Source organism: Pogona vitticeps, chromosome 7 (genome assembly GCF_051106095.1).
Source record: "Pogona vitticeps strain Pit_001003342236 chromosome 7, PviZW2.1, whole genome shotgun sequence".
NCBI lineage: Eukaryota > Metazoa > Chordata > Lepidosauria > Squamata > Agamidae > Pogona > Pogona vitticeps.
Window position 1 is genome coordinate 32,283,677 of NC_135789.1, and position 21,160 is coordinate 32,304,836.

A 21,160-nucleotide genomic window follows, 5' to 3' on the forward strand; every position below is an offset into this window, starting at 1 on the left:
AACCGTGCCCTTCCACTGAAAACAAGCAGACTGTATAAGAGTTGCTTTCGTGGACTACAAGTCCCATCCTGGCTGGGGATTATGGGCGCTGTAGTAAAAAACCCACCACCCTAAAGCCTCTGTACACGCCTGAGCTTAGTGAAGGAAAGGCAGGTTGCAAATAATCTGTCATTGTTATTGATTATAAAGAAAGACGGACTGCAGGTGGACTGGCTGACTCTGCTACGCCCTGTGGACTCCAGGGGCCATTTCCCATCCCATAATAAGGCATGTATTTCTGCTGGGACCCGCCCGCGTATCTGAGTACCAACCGGGTGAAGGCAAGCGGTCACTTGCACCTTGCTAATTTTTTTGGGGGGGGCAAAATGTCAGAGACCCTCCTTTCTTTCCTCTTGGCCAAGGAGGCCCGAGGGAGCCAAGATGACTACAGCGTCGCCATGGAAACGCCGGCCTCCTGCCCTTCTACCCCACTTTCCTGTCACGCACTCTCCTTTGGCATGCTTCTTAGCCTGAAGTAAAAAAAACACACACACAAAAACTGGAGCCCTCCCATCGTTTTAGACTACAACTCCCATTAGCCCCAGCCAACCTAAAGAAAGGTGAGGGGCGATGGGAGCTGGTGTCCAACCACCTCTGGAAAAAGGGGACGAAGGCCTCCGTCCATCTGGTGTGTAGCCAGGCTAACACACCTGGCATATAACCCCTTGGTAAGCCTGGGACTACAATGCCCATCACCCCTTGGCAGCAGATGGGACATGTGTATTATCCATCTTCATCTTATCCACTCATTAAAAATAAAAATACCTGACAGCCCACAACTTCTCTGAGGGCTCCCCAAACTCCCCACCCCTTTTTTTTGGGGGGGGGGGAATAGTGAGCGTAGTCACTACATGGGTTTTCTGATCCTTTTTGACCTGAAAGGGGAAGGCTGCTCTCCAGCAGGAGAAAAGGGGAACGTGAGGTTGCAAAACAATCCTCTCCCAAGAATATTTTTTAAACCTCCTCCACCCTTTCATACCTTGAGTGCTTTGAACTAAAAATCAGAAATAAATATATATGCATTGCACTGTACATGCATGCACCCATACACCGTCTTCCCAGCTTTCTGCAAGTGCACTTAAAAAAAAATAAATTAAATTAAATCCCTCCCGCCCACCCAGCTCGGCAAGACATGGTAGTATAAGCTGTTTTACACAAACACACACACACACACACATGGAGAGGTGAAGTCACCATTTTCTGTCTGAGCCATGGCTGGCTGCCCTCCTGGAACGCCACATTCTGTCTATTACGTTAGGATTTAGGTTAAGGACGCCGGTGAAGGACGGCAAAATAAAATAGTTCCCCCCCCCTCTGCTCCCCAGTGTCTTGTTTCTGAGATGAGAAAAAAAAGAAAGCGTTCGCCCGAGGCTTTTTTGGGGGGCCCCCAAGGCAAAATTGCATGCATGCATCTCTCTCTCTCTCTCTCTCATACACTGGAGAAGCAGGAAACAAAAGGACGTTATGAAGATAAGCGTTGATTTTATCGCCCTCTAACAGGACAGGACAAATCGCCACCATCAAGTGGCAGGGAAGCGTTTACTCCACAAGACCGCTCGCCGACATTTGATTCATTTGCCTTCCTGCCCAGACAGACGGGCTGGATTTTTCCCCTTTCCCCCAAATCACTTCCTCTATTTAAAATCAAGAAAGTGGGAGGGCGGGCGGGCAGAAATAGCGACCGAGTCTCGTTCCAAAGCGGGCTGGAAAAAGGAGGATCTTCGCCCACGCCACGCACTCGGCGGGTCACGCTCCCCAGCGCATGCAATGGTACCTCCAGAGGGGGAGAAAGGGTTCTGTGTGAACGGTTGGATGACAAAACAGCCCTCCTGTCGGGCGGGACGCTTGCCTTGCTTCCTGCTCTCCCCAGAAACAGAAGGCGACCAAAAGGGTACAGAGTCAACCTCGGAAAGGTTTCCCCGAGTGAGTCCACCAGTGTGAGGCGGGAGGTCTGCTGAGGCCTCCTTGTGAGGAGGCAGGAGCATCGGAAGCCTCCCCAACCCTGGAGGGGTGGGGAAGTCTTCAGCCCCCCGTAAAGGCAGATGCCCAGGGCAGAGAACGGTGCCAACCATGGTTAAAAATGTACACACACCCCCAATGACACGTCTTGTACAGTCCCTTCGAAAACTCCAACTTGGAGAGGGGATCAACCCCAGCTGGCATTGGGTAAGGGGGGGGTCGGGTGCTCCCCAAAAGAAAGCATTCGCCCCCTTCAATGGGGCAAAAGGAAATGCCACCCCCGCCTGCCCGGTCCCCGCCTGGCACCACCACCACGAAACAGGGCTTCGATCCATGGACAAAGGCAGAGAGAGTGGTCGCCGTTGTCATGGTTACCGAGGCATCGGATGTCCCACCGCGCCTCGTTAATCTGGGAGTAAATGAGACGAAGGTTCAGGGATGATTCAGGGTGGGGGAACAGAGAGCAACCTTTCCTCACGGATTGCGAATCTACTCGATGCCTTGACAAGACAGCCCCCCCCTTTCCCAAGGGCGGCATTGAGCGAACCCCCCCCCCAAAGCATGGGTTGATGAGATGGTTTAAGCCAGGACGCTGCACCCCGACCGTACCCCAAAAGACGGTGGGGGAGAAACGGACGGGGGAAACCCGGACCCTTCGCGCCCGCCTGCCACGCCTCCGGGGGGGGTCTCCCTTCATGGCTTCACCTCTGCACTCCATCACTGGCACCCCAAACCATCCTTAAGAAGCCAAGGATGGAAAACCAAACGGGGGGGGGGAAGGAAGCCCAGCCCGATGCTTTGTTCCAGCGGAGGAACAAAGAAATTACCGAGTTCGAACGGGGGGGGGGGGCAGGGAAGGGAGCCAACAGGGTTGAGCCGTGCCGTGCCGAGGAACCGGCGCTCAGCCCAAGACAAAGCTCAGGCGGTCTCCCGGCTATTTCAGAAGCAAAGGGCCCCCCCTCTCCGCAAAAGGGAGCAACAACCCCCCCTGTTAGGAGCCCCCCCTAAAGGTGTTGGCTGGCCAAGAGATCCCGGAGGCCCCCGCCCCTCCAGCCGCCCTGTCCCCACTCCCCACAAAAAAAGAACCTGCCCCCCCCCAGAGCCCACCGTAGGTGCAGTTACAGCAAAAACGGACGATGAGCAAGATTTCCATGGCGTTCGCCGCCCGGCATGGCCATCGTTGCGACCCGGTGGCTTTGTCCGGTGTGGGGGTCCAGCGGCCGGCTGGCTGGCTGTCAGTGGCGGCGAGAGAGCTACAAAGCCAGTCGGTGGAGGGGAAGGAGGAGGGAGGCGGAGGGGTGGGGAGCGCGAGGGGCTGCCAGACGCTGGTGGCATGCTAAGGAGGCTCAGCCCACTCCTCTTCCCGGGCTCCCTCTCGCCCCCTACCAAACACCGAGGGTTCCCCCTTCCTCTTTCCTGGACCCAGCGGCCCCGGAGGAGGGCAGAGGGGGATTCCAGGGGCAGACCGAGGAGGATCGGGCCCAAGGGTGATACGCCCTGGCTGGCCACCCTCCTCCCTCTGCACCACACAGACACACACACACGCACAGAGAGGAGAAAAAGTCGGTACCTTCCATGGTGACGGATGTCTGGCTCTCCTTGCAGTCCTTCGGCCCCTTCACTTTCAGCTCCTGCCAAAAGGGAATGATCCGTCGGTCAAAAGCAGACTTTTCTCAGTGTAGGTAAAAAAGCAAGCTCTCCCCTGGCCCCCCACTGTTACACACGGGCAAGTCCCTGCGGGGGGGGGGACACCTCCCAGCGGAGAGCCGGCAGGGTGTCCTGACCTCTTGGGATTTATCTGGTGGCCCATCCGCCCCAGCCTTTTCTTATTTAGAAAGACTCAGGCAACTCTGTGCAAAGTGGAGCCCTCCATCATCTTCCATCTTCCAGTGTTAAGGAGGGGAGGGAGAGAAAAGGGGCTACGCCTGAGAAATTAACCCAGCACCCCATCTTGCAGCCTTCGATACGTGCGGCCATATTTCAGCAAAGTTGTCTGGAAAAGCTGGCTAAAAGTACCTCGAGAAATAACTTTTACGCCGGAAAATCCATCCTCGCCCAAGAATATCGTCTCCCCAAAACTGCACTCTCTATTCAAACAGGGTCCATCGGGATGTGGCCCTCCGGATCCGACACAGGCACGAGCTGACCTATCTTTTATTATTGGGGATAGACTGCTCTTAACGTGGAGGCTCTGCTTCCTAATCTACGAGAGCGGGTCTGTTTCCCAAAGCCTATTAATTTTGCTTCCCTTTCTACCTTTTCCGTCCAGCCTTTCCTTATCCCTGGCTGTTCTGAGGATGGCCCCATCCTATTTCATTTCCTGACCCCCCTCGCAGGGGATTGGTGTAAATATGGGGGCCCTGATCCTCACCTCTGAGATTTTCTGGAACTGGTTGTTACTCTGACTGCATTTCTCTGCCGTCTCCAGCGCGACTTTGTAGTTGTCCACAAACGCCTTATAGACCCCCAGCTGGGTCGCCTGCGGAGGGAAGAGGAATGAGGGGAAGAAACAACCCAGAAATTTGATTTTTGTGAACCTCTGAAAAACCAGAGGAAAAGCAAAACTCCTCCGCGCGTGCCTTTATGACCAGCCAATTCATTTGAGCTCAATTTTCCCTGGATTACGATCCACCCTGCCCGATAACGACGGCCTTCCCCCATCCCTCACCTCCAGGTGCAATGGGTGACAACTCCCATCATCCACCAGCCAAAACGGCCAAATAGTCACAAGAACCCAACTTTATGGTGCAATAACCCCTGGCCAGCTTTGCTGGCTGCAGAAAATGAGCCACTTTGGATCCTCTGTCTCGTTTTAATTTCGTTCCAAAGTATGTTTTTGCAGGATATAAACGTTACGGAGAAATCCCAAAGTTTTGATGGCCCTCGTCGCCTCCATCCGAGTGGACTCTAAATGTGAGGGGAGACACTTCCGTCTCCTATCCACGCCACCTGGGCAGAGAGGTCTCGGGGGGGGGGGTATTCCAAAGCGGCCACCCTCACGGCGCACCCCAGGTTCCAGTTCTGACACTCAGAAAGGCCCTTCAGTCGGGCCCTGCCGTCGGCCTCCGCAGGTCAAGCCCCGTTTCCTCCAAAAACTTGGCAAGCGGTGACGCGTCTGCTCAGGGACAGGCCTGGCTCCAGGCTGAGTGTGTCATGTCTTCTTCCTCGGCTGGGATAATGGCTTGACCTTGTTTTGTGCAATTAAGGAACATCCCATCTGCAAAGTGGGTTGCCCGGCCGGCCGTTGGTGTCTGGCAAAGGGCGAAGGTTCACCGTCGAAACTCCAGACAGGAAGAAGGAAGCGCAAGTGGGTCAGAAAGGGTCCCCCCCCCGGGTGTTCCCACAGCCAAGCAGATATTTCAGGAGCGATCAAACGAGGGGCGGAAGGTAGCCGCTGGCTTTCACTCTTTCTGCCCAACAACCATCACTCAAAGGTAGACTGCCCTGAACCGGGGGGGGGGGTCTAGTTTAGGTTCTTCCCTTCTGTTCATTTGTCTAATCCCTTTTCAGAGAGCATTTAAACCAAGCAATGTAAGGGTGAATGTCACGGAATCGGGAAACTGTTGTCCCCCATGAATGTTGACACTCCGTTTGACCCCGGATCCATCAGGGCTTTTTCAGCCTGGCCTACCTGGCAGGTCTCTAGGAGGATAAAGCAGAGAAGAGGAGAACAGAATGCCTGCCATTCTGAGCTCACTGCCTTGAGTTGGCATTGACGGCAATGGTTCCATCAACAAATAACAAACCCATCTGATACCTAAATGATGGACATTAAGGTTGGGATTTGAAATACCTTTCTTTTTGCCCTTTTCGTGGAGGGGGGGGCAGGAAAAGAGATGATTATTTATATTTTTAGACCCTTGGGGGGGGGTTGTCTGGGAAGGCAGCTTCAGTCCAGGTTTCACTTTACGTTTGAGATTCTTACCCCGGCTGTTTTGCTAACACCGATGAATGTTTAAACCAGCACCAAGCTGATCAAGGGCAGTTTGTGCTAACCATGGTTAAGCACAGCGCTTGTAGGAGAGTGGCTGAAGGTAGCTTCGGCTAACCACAGTTAAGCATCCTATCTCAACCAGGGCCACCAAAGATCAGTGGCCCCTCCACCCACAGCAGGGCCAACGGGGTCAGCCACAGAGCCTCCTCCGGGGCCACAGAGGACACCAAACACGAACCACGGTGGAACGTCTGACCTGCACCGAGGCCACCAAGGAGGGAAGAGCAGAGAGGGCGATCTAGGGACCCAGGGGCTGGCTGGGCAGAGCCGACCGGACTCACCAGCTTCTGGAACAGATGCCCGACCACCACGCCGCTGTCCCAGTTCTGGATCTGGGGCCACAAGCTGTCATAAAACTCCTTGTGGATTTCGTAGATGTCCTGGATCTTGTAGAAAATGGTCTCGATCTGCTGGACGGTGAGGACCGGCTGGGAGGTGGTGGCCGTCGCCTTCAGGGGCTTCATCGGCTGCAGAGGACAGGAGGAGACAGATGGCCCTGGGACTTTTAAGAAACACAACTTTTTATGTTTTGGACTCGCAGACAGAGGACTGGAAAAGACAGCCACCCGTCGGCTGTGCCAACAAACTGTTTTCTACTGAATTTAGGGTGTCTTGCCTTCATCATCATCATCATTATCTTCTGCTGCTGCCTGGACCGGATTTCCGCCACCCCCTTTCTTTTAAAAACCAGAAATCATGAGAAAGATCATAAGGTCACTTTTCCCTTTCTCTCTTTTTAAATGTTGTTTCAGGCCTCAAACAGGTACAGGAATAAAATAACCTTCCGTTGGAGGATCCTACCTGCTGGAAGCTTCTAGGTGCTTCTCCTTTGTGAGTTGAATTCCCACCCCCAATCATCATTACGAGTGGGCTGCCGATGGCCCAGAGACGGTTGAGTTTCTACCTCCCATCTAGCGATCCGTGTCTCTTATAACTGATGATGGAAGAGCCCCCCTGGCCCACCTGTGGCCTTACTCTTTCAACACACAGCACCAGGGTACGTCTGAACGCAACATATAAAAAGCCTGAGGTGGGTGGATAGGACTTGTTGGGGCCCAGAACTCCCATAATTCTGCAGCCACGCATTTTCCCAGCAACAAATAACTATTATTGCGATCAAGTCCAGATCTAATGCAAATTTGGGGTGGGGGGGTCGGTTTTGTCGTCCATGGCCACCATGAGCCTTGCAAAAGATCTGCTCCCGGACGGAGCTGAAAAAGGGCCAGAAAGGGTTGGTCAATAGGGTATGAGATCCTTGGCTGACAACCTTTCTTTAGGACGAAGGCCTGCATTCTGAAATCTGCCCCTACGTCTCTGCAGAGCTGCTTTCAAACATTCACGGCCCTTTGGAAGATTCCCCAATGCTCCAAAATACGGAAGGACACACACGCACGCAGTCTCGCCCTCCCACGCGGGTGTTACGCAAAGCCAACCAGATCTGACTCGAACGGCGGGCTTGAAAGAGGAAGCAGAAGCACCAAATACAACCCCAAAGAGACAACTTTTGCAGAAGATGTTACGGCTGCAGGACATCAAAAAAAGCGAAACGTAGGGAACTCCCTGCCACAAGAGGGGCTTTGAGTCAGAAGAATATCAGGTCTCTTTTTATTTTGGGAAAGGCAGCGTTCCCCAGGGACATGGAGCACAACTTTGGCAGTCCAGACGGGCTGGTGACACGGGAAGTCCTCGGATCAAAAAAGCTGCTAGCCAGGAAAGCTGTTGAAATGGAACTTCTGTCTCCCGACGCAGTGTACCCCAAGGGCCAGGCTTAGTGCATGGGGGGGGGGGGGAACACAGCAGGTGGCTCTGCTCTCCCTTCTGCCCGGTTTGCTCACAAACTTCATAGACCCACCAGTTTGGGGAGACTCTCTCTTTTTTTAGAAAAGAAGACTCTTAAGAAGAGCGTGGCTCAGTCGGCCCAAAGGCTTCCGCAGAGCTCAGCCAGGTATCCCAACAAAGTGATTTTCAGCTCCAGCCAGGAGCAGGTCTTTTGTAAGGCTTACGGGTCTGAATAGCCCATTCAAGACAAAAGTGGCCATGCTCTCTAGCTCACAGGTTCACAATTCTGCGTTTTACCAGTGGTCCCTTGTTCTGGTCTCTCTCCCCCCCCCAAAAAAAGTCCCACCTCCGAGGCGATTCTCCTTTTCCGTTCCTGCTCTGCCCGCCCCAATGCTGGTCACGGACCTTACCAGCAAGAGCGCCTCCAGCTGGTTGATGTACATTTCCTCGCTGGCCAAGAAATCCTTCAGCACCAACTTGCGCATGTCCACCCCTTTCCTCGCTTCCCGTTCACCCTGTGAAGGAGAAAGCATCGTGTTAGAAAGAGGAGACGTACTCAGGCAGTGGGCCACCCCACCAATTTATGGGAAATCAACGTGAACGCCGTTAACAGTCTCACAAACTTTTCTTATGTCGTTCGACCGCTCGTCTCTCCCTTAAAGAACGGCAGGTGGGTGTGATATTTTCCTGGACCACCCAGGAAAGCTTCTGAGGGTTCCAGAGCCCTTCTTTCGGTTGGGCACTGTCACAGTTGAAAGGGTGTGAGGAAGAGGAGCAGAAAAGTCCCACAACCGGACCTCTGGCTATGCTGTAACTATTCCAAAGAAGGAATTCATGACAAGTTACTCATTATTCCTGGCAAGTAACGCTCAAGTTCCGTTCTCACACATTTTCTCTCTCACACAAACGCCCTCGCAAATGTACATGTACACAAACACACACACGCAAGAGATGCTAATCATTTGCAGCACCGGCCAACAGAACACCGCTGGTGATGTGGATTCTGGGAGTTGTAGTCCACAAATCCAATCTTTCCCCATGTTTCCCTGCTTAGTTGGAAAGTCCCTCTAAAGCAGCCAAGACTTCCTCCTTCTCTGGGGCTATTTGGTCGCTATCCTTCCACCTCCCTCGCCCACACCGGCCTTTTGAGTTTACCTATTTTCTCAGGGCCTTTTTTTAATGGATATTTTTAGGTGGAGGTTTCCAGATTTCGCATCACAACTTGGCCTGGGAGGGAGGTTCTGCCAAAGACGGGTCCCGGCAGAAACACGAGTCCCCAAAAAATAAAGAGGCGTGGGCGGGGGGGGCAGGTTGGAAAAATCAAGCAACGACAGGCGCGCGCCTGTTCATTAACAGTAGGATGGCGAAACGTCTAGCCAGGCACAGAGAGCAGAAACCTGAAAGCGAAAACTTTAGGGGTCACGGATTCTCGGCCACCTCGCCTTCTCCTCTGCCCGGGGTCTTCTCGCCTCCTTCCAGACCTCGGTGGCCAATCCTCCCCCCCTTCTTCTTAACCCACGTTCTGGGTGGCTTTCCTGCTCTGTTCCGTGGCTGGCCTGGACACCCGATCCCATCGTCCTCCCCTCCTCGTTCCCTGAGCCGCCGTCCCGTCTGTTTCTCAATGAAGGACGATTATTCAGGTGGAGACCCCCTGCCTTTCCTCCCAGAAGCACCAGGGAGAATTCGGGACTCCTTCCCTCCCTTCCTTCCACAACAGGCCGCCTGTCCTTTCTTCAGCAGCAGCTGGTCCGACCTGCGGGCGTCTACCTTTCATTTTAATGACAGGCGCCCCGTTTCTCATGGCTGGAATAAGGGCCGTTCTGACAGATGGTAGAGAACAGCGGAATGGACAGGGAGCCTCTCGGTTCTTCTTGAGACTTCAACTCACTGAAGAGGGAGCCGGTCAGCAGGTCCCTTTTTGGCCCGGCCTTTCCTTCCTTCCATGCCTCCTGGCCTTGACACTGCTCTCCTCCTTTTTCACTTTACTTTGTGTGCCTTGGGTGTGTGTGGGTGTGGGTGTGGGTGTGCATGTGCGCACGCATGCATTTTATAACACCCACCTACCCCACTGCTGCTGCTCTACCCACTACAGCAGACTCCCTCCTCAGAGCAAGCTTAAATCAGAGACCCGGGTTCAAATGCTCCCCTCCACCGTGACGTTCACTATGAAGCTAGGGGCCGATCCCTCGCTCGCTCATGGCCTGCTGGCCGGCCTGCCCTACCTTGCAGGTCCATGGTGAAGCGCGAATGAAGCCAAACCACGCCTCTCCTCCCCTGAACGACGCCTGAGGAGCGCATGCACCAGCGCTCGAGGGCCCTCTCCACAAATCATGGAGCCCCGGGAGGTGCCACAGCAGGTTTCCACGCTTCCCCCTCCCTTCTTCCTGCCTGCCAAATTTGCAACCTAAATTTAGGCGGTCAGCATCGTCAGGCAAGGCGTTGGCGAGTTTTGTTTTGCTTTCTTTATCGAACACTGTTCCTCACCAAAATTCCCATCTGACCATCTTCCTTTCTTTCTGGACTACAACCCCCATCATCCTGTCCTCCTTCCTTTCCCAACGTCTCTCCTCCAGCTTCCCTCCCAACACAGGGGGACCTGCTCGCCAACTGTGCCAGCTCAGAAACACATCCATGCCAAGGGCTGCCAGCTCGAGGGCCCGGCCGGACCGAGGAGGGAGGACGGGTGGCCCCCCTCGCCGTGCCCAAAAGGGCCAAGCCTAAGTTCTGCTTTCCTGACGAAGGACAGAAATCAACCCGTTTCCCTGGGACCTCTTTTGCGGCGCCCAGCGTCAAGGGCGAGGTTCCTGCCCCAAAGGGCAGGCGTGCACGGGTGTGGAGAAGGCGCAGGGCGGCTGCCTCGACAGATCCCAACCTCTGGCACTGAAAACAGATCTTTCCCTTCTGGAGAGAAAGGGTGCGCCCTGAGCTGAATGAGGCTGGCGACTCCTGGCCACAGGTCAGCCCTCCCTGCCCCACATTGAAGGCCTGTGGGGTCTACAGTGGGGAGGGGGGAATCAGGAAGGTTGGCTCCCTTTCCGGGGACCACATCCACAGGGCAAACGGACGTGGCAACGGGAACCGCCTCCTTCCCTAACAGAACAAACTGTTTTATCTGACCCCTGACCACGAACCCACAGAGGGAGACCGGAAGGCAGAACTGGGGTAAAAGAAACAAAGCAGACACATACACACACACCGGCGCATTACACACACAAGCTAAATCCTGGCTATGTTGCGTCTGGGACTACAACTCCCAAAATCCCCCAAGCAGCACAGCCCTGGAAAGCTCTGAGTCCCGACAGGCCAGGCGGCCTCTGCCCATGCGCAGAGCGTTTTTTTTTCTTCACTTTCACCAGAAAGGCAATTCTACACCAGGGACTGGTTCTGGGAGGCAGCCTTCGAGAGCAAAGAGGCTGGGCTCCGGGGCAAAAAGGGGTCATCTGTACCACCCCTCCCAGCATGCACAGACACGGAACCACAAAACTAAGCACGCGGGATGTCAGGGGACACGGCCGCCTGCACCAACTCAGGCCCCCTAGCCAGAGGATTGGGTCCATGGCGAGAACAAGCAGGAAACCCTGTAAAACAACATCAACAACCAAGCCACCTCCCTCGGAAAAAAAAGGAGGCTGCAAATCCAGCCACACTGCCCTGCAAACAGGCCTTAGACAACCCCCCCTCCCCAATTCACAACTGTTCCCCTGAACGCCCACCTTTCCCGAGGTTGGGGTGCCCGGCTTCTTGTCCACCTCCTCCTCTTCCTCCTCCTCTTCCTCCTCATCTTCCAGGATCTTGTCCAGGTACCCTATGGCTTCTTCCTCTTCCTGCATGCCTGCAAACCCGCCCCCACCCGCCCCCCTCCCTCTCTGCCAACCTGCGCGCTGGGGAGCGAGTGTTCCTTAAAGCCTGGCGCAGGCCGGGGCTGGCACGCCTTTCTCCCGAAGTTGGCAGGGCCTTTCCCCTCCGAGGACGGGAGCCATTTCTGGGCAGCGCTCGCTCGGGAAACCGGAAAAAAAAGCCCAAGTTTTCCTACAGCTTTGCCAAACGGTGGGCACAAAAAGAACTAAACTCCGTCAGAAACGAGAAGAAGAGAGCAATCCAGGAACTGGGCTGCTTCTCGGACGTCTTCCAGTGTGCCAGCTTGAGGTTCCTGCGTTTTTTAAAAGAAAAAATATATATATATATTCCCCTCCCGCTTCTCCAGTGCCCGCCTTGTCTTGGATCCGCCTTGCCCGCTTTGGGGCACCGTTAGGAGGCGCCAACCGAGGCAGGTGGCGCAGGAAGGCCTTTCCACCTGACAAGACGGGGCGAAAAAAGAAAGTTTTCTCTCCCAGCGAAAAGGGTGTCCTCTCTCTCTCTCTCTCTCTTTCTCTGCCTTTGAGGAAGCGGCCGGCGACTGTTTCAAGGGGAGAGTGAAGGAGGAAGCAGCTGCCAGATGTACTAAGACTAAAACAAAAAAAAAAAAAAACCAGAGGAAAAAAAGGGCAGGAGAAAACCGCATTCACAAGCTCTGTTCCACTGGACAGCTGAAAATTGAAAAAAAGAAGAAGAAGAAGGGGGAGGAGATCTTGATCCCATCCAGGAAGAAAAAAGGCACCACGTGGAGTTGGGAGGAACGCCCCGCCTGCAGCAGGAGGCACCAAACTGGTCTGAGAAGGAGCCGGCTCCCTCCCGCCCCAGATCCCAAGAGCCACGGCTGGGGGAAAGTTACTTTTTTAAAAACTGTGGGTCCTATAAATCTCACCATTCAACCTGGGGTTCAAAGGACACCAGGAGATACTGTCCTGGAAAAACCACTGTCCGAGGATCTGTGTTCAAATCGCCAGGTTGGAATCTCTCGGAGAGCCAGCTTCTAGTCCTCACTGAGCCGTGAAGCTCATGGGGTGGTTTGGAGCCTGTCCCTGGCTCAGCATCATCCTACCTGACGAGGTTGGGCGTTGTGAGGCTTAAGATGGGCGCCCGACAGCCGTAGATGCCGCCGGATCTACTGGCTGGCGCTCTTCAGAGAAAAGGTAGGATATAAAGGTAATGAATGAATCAACAGACAGAAAATGGAAGTAAACAGGGAGGAAGTCAAAAAGGTCTTTTTTTTCCCATGGCCTGCCTTGCTGGGATAGTGAAGATGTTAAACGATACTCAGAAAAGACTGTGGAGCACTGCAGAAAAAGCGTGTTTTATAATTAAGCGCATGGGCAACGCTAGTTTCAATTTTAGAAAACGTGACAGTACGGTAGAGTGGTTAGCGCGGAAGTGGAGCATAAAGCGCAAGCCACAGATTTATCTCGCCGCTCGCAGGGTGACGTCAGGGGTGAGCTGTTCTTATTTAGCCAGGGCTATTGTGAGATCTGGGGGAGGATGATGAATGGCCCTTGACGTTCGGATATATACTGTAAAGACAAGCGAGAACAACCTTAAACTGATTTTTCTTACTGCTACAACTTAGGTCACCAGATGCACAGGAGAAAGAGAGAAAAGCATCAGGCATCTGTTTGCAGATGATCGTCTGAAATTGGAGAGAGCTTTCAAAAGGCTTCACTGGGTGTGGGTGGGGAGGCAGGTGTCCAGAACACGTCAGTCAGGCCACGATATGAACGGGAATAGGCTTCCAACCCTGGCTTAGAAGAAGTAATCTTTGGAGAAATGCAGAACCCCTTTTGGTTGGGGGGGGCAGAACCCCACCGAAAGAAAGCAGGTGAAGAACAAAGGGCCTCCAAAAACAGACCAGCGGGTCCCCTTTTGTTTCCAAAATCAAAACACAGGTACGGGTTTTGATCGCGCTTTTGCAACCCCCCATGTCAGGACGAGAGGGGGCGAGGACCACCGTGAGCCTCCCCCGCAAGAAGGGCATCTCGGCACAACAAGTGAACGGCGCACGAGCTACAGAGCACAGAGAAAATTAAGCCACCAAGACCACAAAGGTTTTGCATACGGGGCTCTCCCCTTTCCTCTCCAGCAATGAGATTATTCTGCCCAAATAATCGGAATTCACCAGCGCAGACTTAGACGCACTCACAGGTCTGCGCAGCAAATAAACAGGGAATGAAATCGCACCCCAGCAAACCCCGTTCAACCAGTTTCACAGCCAAGGCGATGCAAATATCACACCCAGTAAACAGAAAGGGGGGGGGTTCAGATCACCAGTCTGCTGTGACCGAGCTCACTGGGCGGCTGAAGGCACCATTGGACGCGAGCTCGGCCTACCTCAAAAGGCTGTTGTGAGAAAGTCGGGTGTTGTTGGAAAGAGTTCACTTGCTCTTAACTTGCCCTGCAGTCCTGGCAAACACAGGTTTTAAAAATTAATGTGTTTTATGTGCCCGATTGATGAGGAAGGGGTGAACTCGCTGGAGGAATGAGGCAGGATGAGGGCAGGAGGGAGAAAAGGAAGGAAGGATGGAAGGAAACATAACCAGTGGAATATTTTTAAGATAATAAGGACTAGAGCCTTGAAATCAAGGCAAAACAAGAGAAGGAGCCAGCACAGAGATTTGGCTTGATCAGACGAAATGAAAAGAGGTTTCTGAAGTTGTCTAAGACCCTTGTGTGATCCAGAGGGCATCTCAGCAAACCACACTTCCCACACTGGAAGGAAAGAGTTAAAACCTACAGGGCAGGAAGTCCAAAGAGCAGCAGAGAAGGATTTAAGCAAATCCCCTTAGCTATGGGGCCTACGAATCCGCCAAGGTGGGGGATTTTTGTGTCCATGGCACTGGGGCGGGGGGACTAATTCTTTTAGGTTCTCTCCCTCCAGCCTTCAACAACAAACCTCTGTCTCTCTGCGCTCTCTCTCCCCCCCTCCAGCTTTGCCACCTGGCCTTCAAACGCCTTTCCTAGGAATGGGGTTATTCAGAAATCGAATTCAAGCAGAAATGATGGGAGACTGGTTTCCCTCCCCTTCCCAAAAACAAGGTGATACCAGATTTTGACCGCCAGGTGGAGCAACCCACCCCATAGTATGCAATACCAGATGCCCACAAGAATGTACAAGTGAGTTATTCAACCAAGAAAGAAAGGAGGGGAGAAAAGTAACTTCTCTAGAAGACAGCTCTTAAGATCACCCGGCAAGTGTGGGGATTCTGGGAAGTGTAGTCCAAAAACCTGGTTTCTCCCAGGGTATACAAGGATGACCGGACTCTTTTTAATTCTCGCTTAAGTCATTTGCTCAAGAAACCTGGATGCTCTGAAATGCAGGATGCCCAGGAAACGGGCTCTAAGCCAGAGGCCAGAATCCTGCAGGGCATGTGAGCCATCATAAGCGTCGCTAGTGTAAATCTCAGGCGCAAACTATCACAAATTGCAGAGCTGATGCTCCCATTCCGGGTCACAATAGGATTCTGGACATAAGCGGCGCATTTATGTACCAACGTTTGGGGACAGAACCCGGGAGAGGCGAGTTCAAGTCCCCATAGATGCATAATATTCATTGGCTGACTTCGAGCCCGTCATTCTCTCTCTCTCTCTCTCTCTCTCTCTCTCTCAATAAATAAATAAATAAATACATTAAAAAGATTCCAGGGAGAAAAAGAGCAACCAGCCTAATCCCAGTGATCCCAAGTGTTTTTTAAAAAATCCAATTTTGCTGGCACTTAATTCCCAAGCAGCTTAAAGTATATGCACAGCCTCGTTTATAGCAATATCCGTTGGCCACGTCACGTGTCTTAAGCTCTCATCTTATACAAGAGCCAAAGATCCCCGTCAAATAGACCAATTTGACCAACAAATGTAATTTCCCCGTAAATCGCCGGGATAACAAAATCCTAGAACAGCCTGTGTTCAGAAAGTCTGATTTCCTCTTGTGTGGCTTTAACACCATTATTGCGGTTTAGACATACAGTTTATACTTACAAATGAATTGCAGTGCAAATGACAATAGTTTTAATGCATGTCCCTTATGCAAACACAGACATTTTTATACAGGATAATTACAGCAATGGGTTTGTTCTCAGAGGTGATGAGGGGGCTGGAGGAGAAATTACAGGTTTTACTTTTCTGAAAAGATTACAGGCAGCAAGCTGGAAAACACCTCTCTGCATGAGATTTTTGAGCCAACGTGGGCAATTCCCTTTCAAGGGCTGAATTCGAGTCACAGACATTCCCGGAGGTCATGTGCCGGGGGGTGGGGGGTGGGCAGGGTTTTCACTTTTAAGCTCCTACGGCTGGTAACCAAACCCCTGAGGAAGCAGCTCAGCCTTTTAGAAAAGAGAAAATCCCTCAGAAAAGGTTGGAAGGGTTGGATTTGGCTTGAAGGCCTGATTTGACCCAGGGCGTCCGGTTACCCACCCCTGCTACACAGAAACCGTGCCTGCTGGGGAGGAGGGAACAATGAACATATCTTTACGCTTAAATGTCTCCCCTGTTCCCGGTGACAGGCACGGCCACTGTTCATACGCACGTCTCGTAAGTTAATGGCAACTTTCCCGCTCACATGCCTCTCCAGCAAGCATGTGGGGAACACTTCCCAGGCACTGGCCAATAGCACCCTACTCAAAGATCAGCCATACAGTATATAACACAGCAAGCAACTTTCCTTTGTCCCGTTATGTGCCCTTCCCACACAGCCTGGTAAGTTGCGATTTTCTGCAACCTGCACCTTACAGGTTCGCTTTTTCGGAAATCAAACATTATTTTTAGTTGAACTTGGTTTGTTTTTGTAAATAAAATAACAAAAAGTAAAAAAAGAGAGAAGGAAACAGCACCCCGGCTCAAATTCCAGCCACTTACCGCAGCACCCAGTCCATCTGCAGGGGTGGGGGAAACGCTCTCCGATCCGTCCCTGTTGTCGCCAGCGCTGCCCCCCTCTGGATTGCGGGCACCGAGGTGGGGGGACATTGTGGGCGATTCGTCAATGTAAGGCATGGTCTCTGAGCCGCCGGGGGGAACTTTGGGCTCCTCGTTGCCCTCGGCATCATATTCCTCGGTGCCGTAGTTGAAATCTGTCCAAAGAAAAATGGGGAAGCCCGGTCAGTGTGGGCTACAAGCCCAAGTGAAGGCAGCAAATCCACAGTGGGTTTTAGTCCGAATGCTGAAAGAGCAATCCGAGATGTCAGACTTGTTTTTTGCAGATAGGGTGCAGCAACGTGGACGATTCTTGTTTTTTGTTTTAAATTCAGACCAAACCCTGGAGCAGAGCCATCGCCTCCTGCAAAATCAACGTCGCCTGCTCGGAAGTCAATACAGATTCCTTCAACTTTGCCACCCTGAGCCCAAAGGCGACAGCCAAACAGAAGCCCATTTTGGGTGACGGTTGGGCTGAAGAAGGGGCGAGTGAAGAACTTTGCATGCTTTACTTTCTGAAAGCCCTTCCCCAGGACTTCTGCCTGAGTGAGGAAGACCAGCTGCATCTCATCCTTTTCCCTGACCTGCTGGCTTTCTACAAGCAAGGAATGCCTTGTGCGTAATTTATAGGCACAAAACCACAGGTATAATTGCCAATGTTGCTGGACCGAGGACCCAGGACACTCAGATTAAAGTTATCACCGGGTCATCTTGGGCCAGATTGGAAGCAGAAGAGAACCACCCCTCCCACACCTTGAACTTGTGGGGAGGAAAGGTGGCATGGAAATCTAATAAATCAAGGACTCAAGAAGAGGCCTGCACACCCACACCCCGGAGGTGCACTGGCAGAGAGAGGAAAGCCCTGCGCATGGTTCGAGGCAGGGAGGTAACACGTGGGCACGTACCAACCGCCCGCCTTTCCTTCTCCCCCTCCGGGGGCACCACTCCACCCACTCCTCTCCCTGCTGCAAACCCATCTCCCGCCACCCACTCCGCACCGACTCAAACGCACGCACGTGTGCCTGCCGGCACCTAACCCCTCCCTCGCCTCCCCCACCCTCGTGGCTTGACACACTTCCCCACATTTCCCCCAATTAAGCACGCCTCGAGTGCTGCTTCAAATCCCTCAATTACGTGCGGCAGCTGGCTGGCTGGCTGGCTGCCCCCAATGCGCGTGGCAGAGCACCCTGGCGAACAGCGGGTACCTTAGAGGAGGAGGAGGAGGAGGAGAGCAAGGAAGGGAGATCGCAGGACGGGGTCACGGCTCTCTCTGAAAGACCCAGGTCCAAAACCCTCTGCTGGGGCCGCAGAGCTAAACAAGCCCCTTCGTCATCCTCGGTTTGACTGACCTACCTCGCAGGGCTGTTGTGAAGATTAAGTAGCAAGGACCAGACCTGTGGACACCCCGTGGAGCTCAGGTCACCTGGCTTTAAAATGCTTGTCCTGGGCCCGATTAGACGCCTTCTGACCCCTGGACTACCGATGGGGCGGAGGGAAGGTGCTGGACTATATGAGAAGGTCTGGCCTTGCCTGAACCGAGGCAGGGCTCCGAAACGCCAGAAGCAGCTTTTTTTCCAAGTCTGGTGCCGTCTGTGCCGGGTCCCTTAGGGGCACGAGAGCAGCTGCCAGACTCTTCAGAGTGGGTCCTCTGGGCTCCTAATTAAGCTGAAACTTAGAATCCTAGGAGGGGTTTTTTTCAAAGAGCACCTAGAGGTCATCTAGTCCAGCCCCTCCTAGCGGAGAGTTCCTCGGAGGAAAATACGAATTCCCTCAGTATTTAGGCCGGGGGTGTAGCCCAGGTTTTGGAAAGTGCTTTCCCTGCCTCCTGGCCCCCCCGGTTCAGCGGGCTAGACTACAGGACCTCTGGGGTCCCTCTTCCAACTGTCTATGTCTGAATTCCAAATTACTACCGTCAAAAGGCCTGCATCTCAGCCATCCCTTGCCCCTCATTTATTGGATTATATTGTACAAGTTTCGGGCGCGAGGCTGGAATCTTTCTCAAAGGTGTTTTTGTGTGTCTCTGAACGTCAGAAAGCTCGCCTTGTTCTGGAATGAGGGCTTATGCCGCGCGACAGTGACGCCCATGCAAATATCAGACGTAGGAAAGATGCAAAACCGTTGTTGGACGCTGCTTTCTTTATCTCTGTTCTGGGGAAGTAAGTGTCGGACGTTTGCATTACAAATTCAGCTTTTCCTCACAAACGGAATAACAGATCCTCTTTGGAACCAGAGATAGGACATCTATGGGGTGACGGTGCCAAAAAGACCAAATCTGCATGTCAGAAATGGCTCCCTATTAAAATTTCCAAAGGAGGAACTGAGTTAGGTGCAGACCCATTGAGATCTGGGGTTGAGGGATCTTGGGCCTCCAGAAGCTTCTAGACTACAACTCCCATTAGGCTTTCCCCCTGGCCATGCCGGGCGAGCCTAATGGGCATCCATATTACGGGTCCCTCTAGATCCAGTTGTGTTTCCATTTTACCAGGATTTTTTCCCCTCTCAGACTTAGCCCACCTAACAGGGTTGTCGTGATAAGCCTCAAGAGGACAGGAGGAGAACCATATACCTTGGTTCGCTCGCTAGAGGAAGAGACCAGGAAATCGCTATATAAAATACAGAATAATCTGCTCAATGGAAATACTTTTTCACTTCATAGTTGAAGGACGGGGAAGAAAGAGACCATTTCCACTTTTTTTCCATTTTTGGCTCCCTACTCCACTTTTCCTTTTCAATATTGTTTGTAGCCACCTCCAAAATATTATTCTTCTCAAGAAGAAGGGGAAGATTTTTTTAAAAATAGGATGAACAAACACATAAATAGCTGTTGTCCTGACACAGCTCGGCCCGGACGGAAGTGCTCGCACCCGAGCCCAGCTAAATTTTTCAAAGATGGCTTCCCTTTAAGGTTTCCAAGCCCCTGAGGCTGAGGGGTGTGTGTGTGTGTGTGGGGGGGGGTCTGAAGGCAAAACGCACATCCCGGCTCCCTCCTGACACCCTAAAAACCACCCACCACCCATCTCTCTCCCTCCCCTCTCTTTCCTTGCTAGCTCCCCCCCCCCCCCCGCGATCCCACGCACAGAGGCTCTCCGGCTGCCACTGGCTTGAGGCCTGTACCGTCGCCATGGCAACCGCCTCCGACTGCATCCCACTCCATGCAGCTTCTTGCAGCTGGAAGATGCGCGGGGGGGGGGACGGGGCAAGCACTGATGGGTGGGAGAACGTTCCCCCCCCACGTCTGCCTCTTCCCCCTAGCTGGGCTTGGATGACAAACCCCGCAGGCTTGCGCTTCGACAGGGCTCTTTGTCGGCTCCCTGCCTCCGAGGAGGGCAGCTGGCCGGTCGCCCTAAAAACCCACCCGGAGTGAACTCCAGGAGCACTTTAAGCGGCCCCGTTTGGCCGGCCGTTTATGGGTCAGCGGGGCGGGAAGAGTCTCCCGCTTCCGATCCTGTAAGGATAGCAATAGTGACATTTACTTGACCGTGTTTAACTTCGGGTGCGTGAGTCACTAGGCACATCCTGAAAGGTCAGCTCGCCCTAGGGGAGCGGGTGACCACAACTCAGCTGCCGACCTCACAGAAACGAACGAACGGCAAGTGGCCCGTCTCCCCCTCCGGGACTGGAAAGTTACCTCCTTTGCCTTGATGCGATGAGCCATCCACGAGAAATAACACCCCACCACCACCACCACACTCATTAGATTTTTAAAAAGCAATTTGACGATGTGCAAATTAATCCAATTAACACTGCCAGCGACAGAAAAAAAGCTCTCCTGGAAGGGGAAGAAGGCACAGAAGAGCTTTTGAAAGGGCTCCAGAAAGCTAAGGAAAGGGATGGTGGCGGCCATGGGGTGGGGAGAGGGACATGTGGGGCTCGGCCAGCATGGCTACAGCCGTGGGTCGCCACAGCGTGGAAAAGGGCTACCTCTGAGATGAAACGAGAAGAAATGGGGAAACAGGAACTAAAATGTCACAAACTTTGCAATACTTTTTCTTAATCGTTATTTGGATTTTTTAAAGTTTAACAAGAGGGATGCATCCACCTGATGGACACACCCTGTACAGGCAGACACACCAGTGCAGCTAACTGGGACGGCTCTGAGCCTCCGCTCGGCCTAGCTTCCTGTTCAGAAAGGAAGGCTTCCAGCTCAGCCCTGGGGCAGGAACAGGAAGCTTGAAGGGAGCGAGGCCTAGCTGGGTCTGAAAGCCTTCCAGGCGAGGCCTTTCTGCCAGGTGAGCCTAAGTCAGGTTGAACTCCCAGAATGGGGAATTAGGGGATTAAAAAAAAAAAATCCCCAAACCCCACCAGTACTTGTTATGGGACCAGGGTAGGACTAGATGATCTTTAGGATCCCTTCCGGCTCTGTGACTCTCTTTGTGTGCGAGACCCTGGAGAGTCAACCCTGATCAGAAGAGGAAATCCTATGGGAGAGGAACAAAGTGACCCAGAGGGCCACTCCCGCCTCCACGCAACAGCGCCTTCCTCTCTGTCCGTTTTTTGTGGGGGCTGTCGCCGTCAACCTGCTCCTCGGCTCAAGACTGCGAGGACGCTTCCCTGCGCCTCGTGCGTGCGCGACACATGTTCTTCTTCCTGGCTCCAGCTTGCTCCTGCCGAGAATAC

The 21,160-nt window shown here is 53.1% G+C and overlaps 1 protein-coding gene across 6 annotated transcripts in view; it reads right to left on the reverse strand.

Annotated features, from left to right (window-relative positions):
• Positions 1-21,160, reverse strand: part of ABR (ABR activator of RhoGEF and GTPase) — a 100,418-nt gene that overhangs the window by 29,094 nt on the left and 50,164 nt on the right. For 4 of the 6 annotated variants that reach the window (XM_078379178.1, XM_078379177.1, XM_072978647.2 and 1 more), the window contains 5 exons: positions 16,490-16,701; positions 8,182-8,286; positions 6,274-6,459; positions 4,370-4,477; positions 3,569-3,629 (listed from right to left, as the gene is read on the reverse strand). In XM_078379178.1, coding sequence (XP_078235304.1) covers positions 3,569-3,629; positions 4,370-4,477; positions 6,274-6,459; positions 8,182-8,286; positions 16,490-16,624 — 595 coding nt within the window. In that variant the 5' untranslated portion in view covers positions 16,625-16,701. Of the gene's footprint in view, positions 1-3,105; positions 3,260-3,568; positions 3,630-4,369; positions 4,478-6,273; positions 6,460-8,181; positions 8,287-11,484; positions 16,460-16,489; positions 16,702-21,160 lie in introns of those variants that run through there. The other 2 variants (XM_072978651.2, XM_078379179.1) reach the window with 2 other exon arrangements.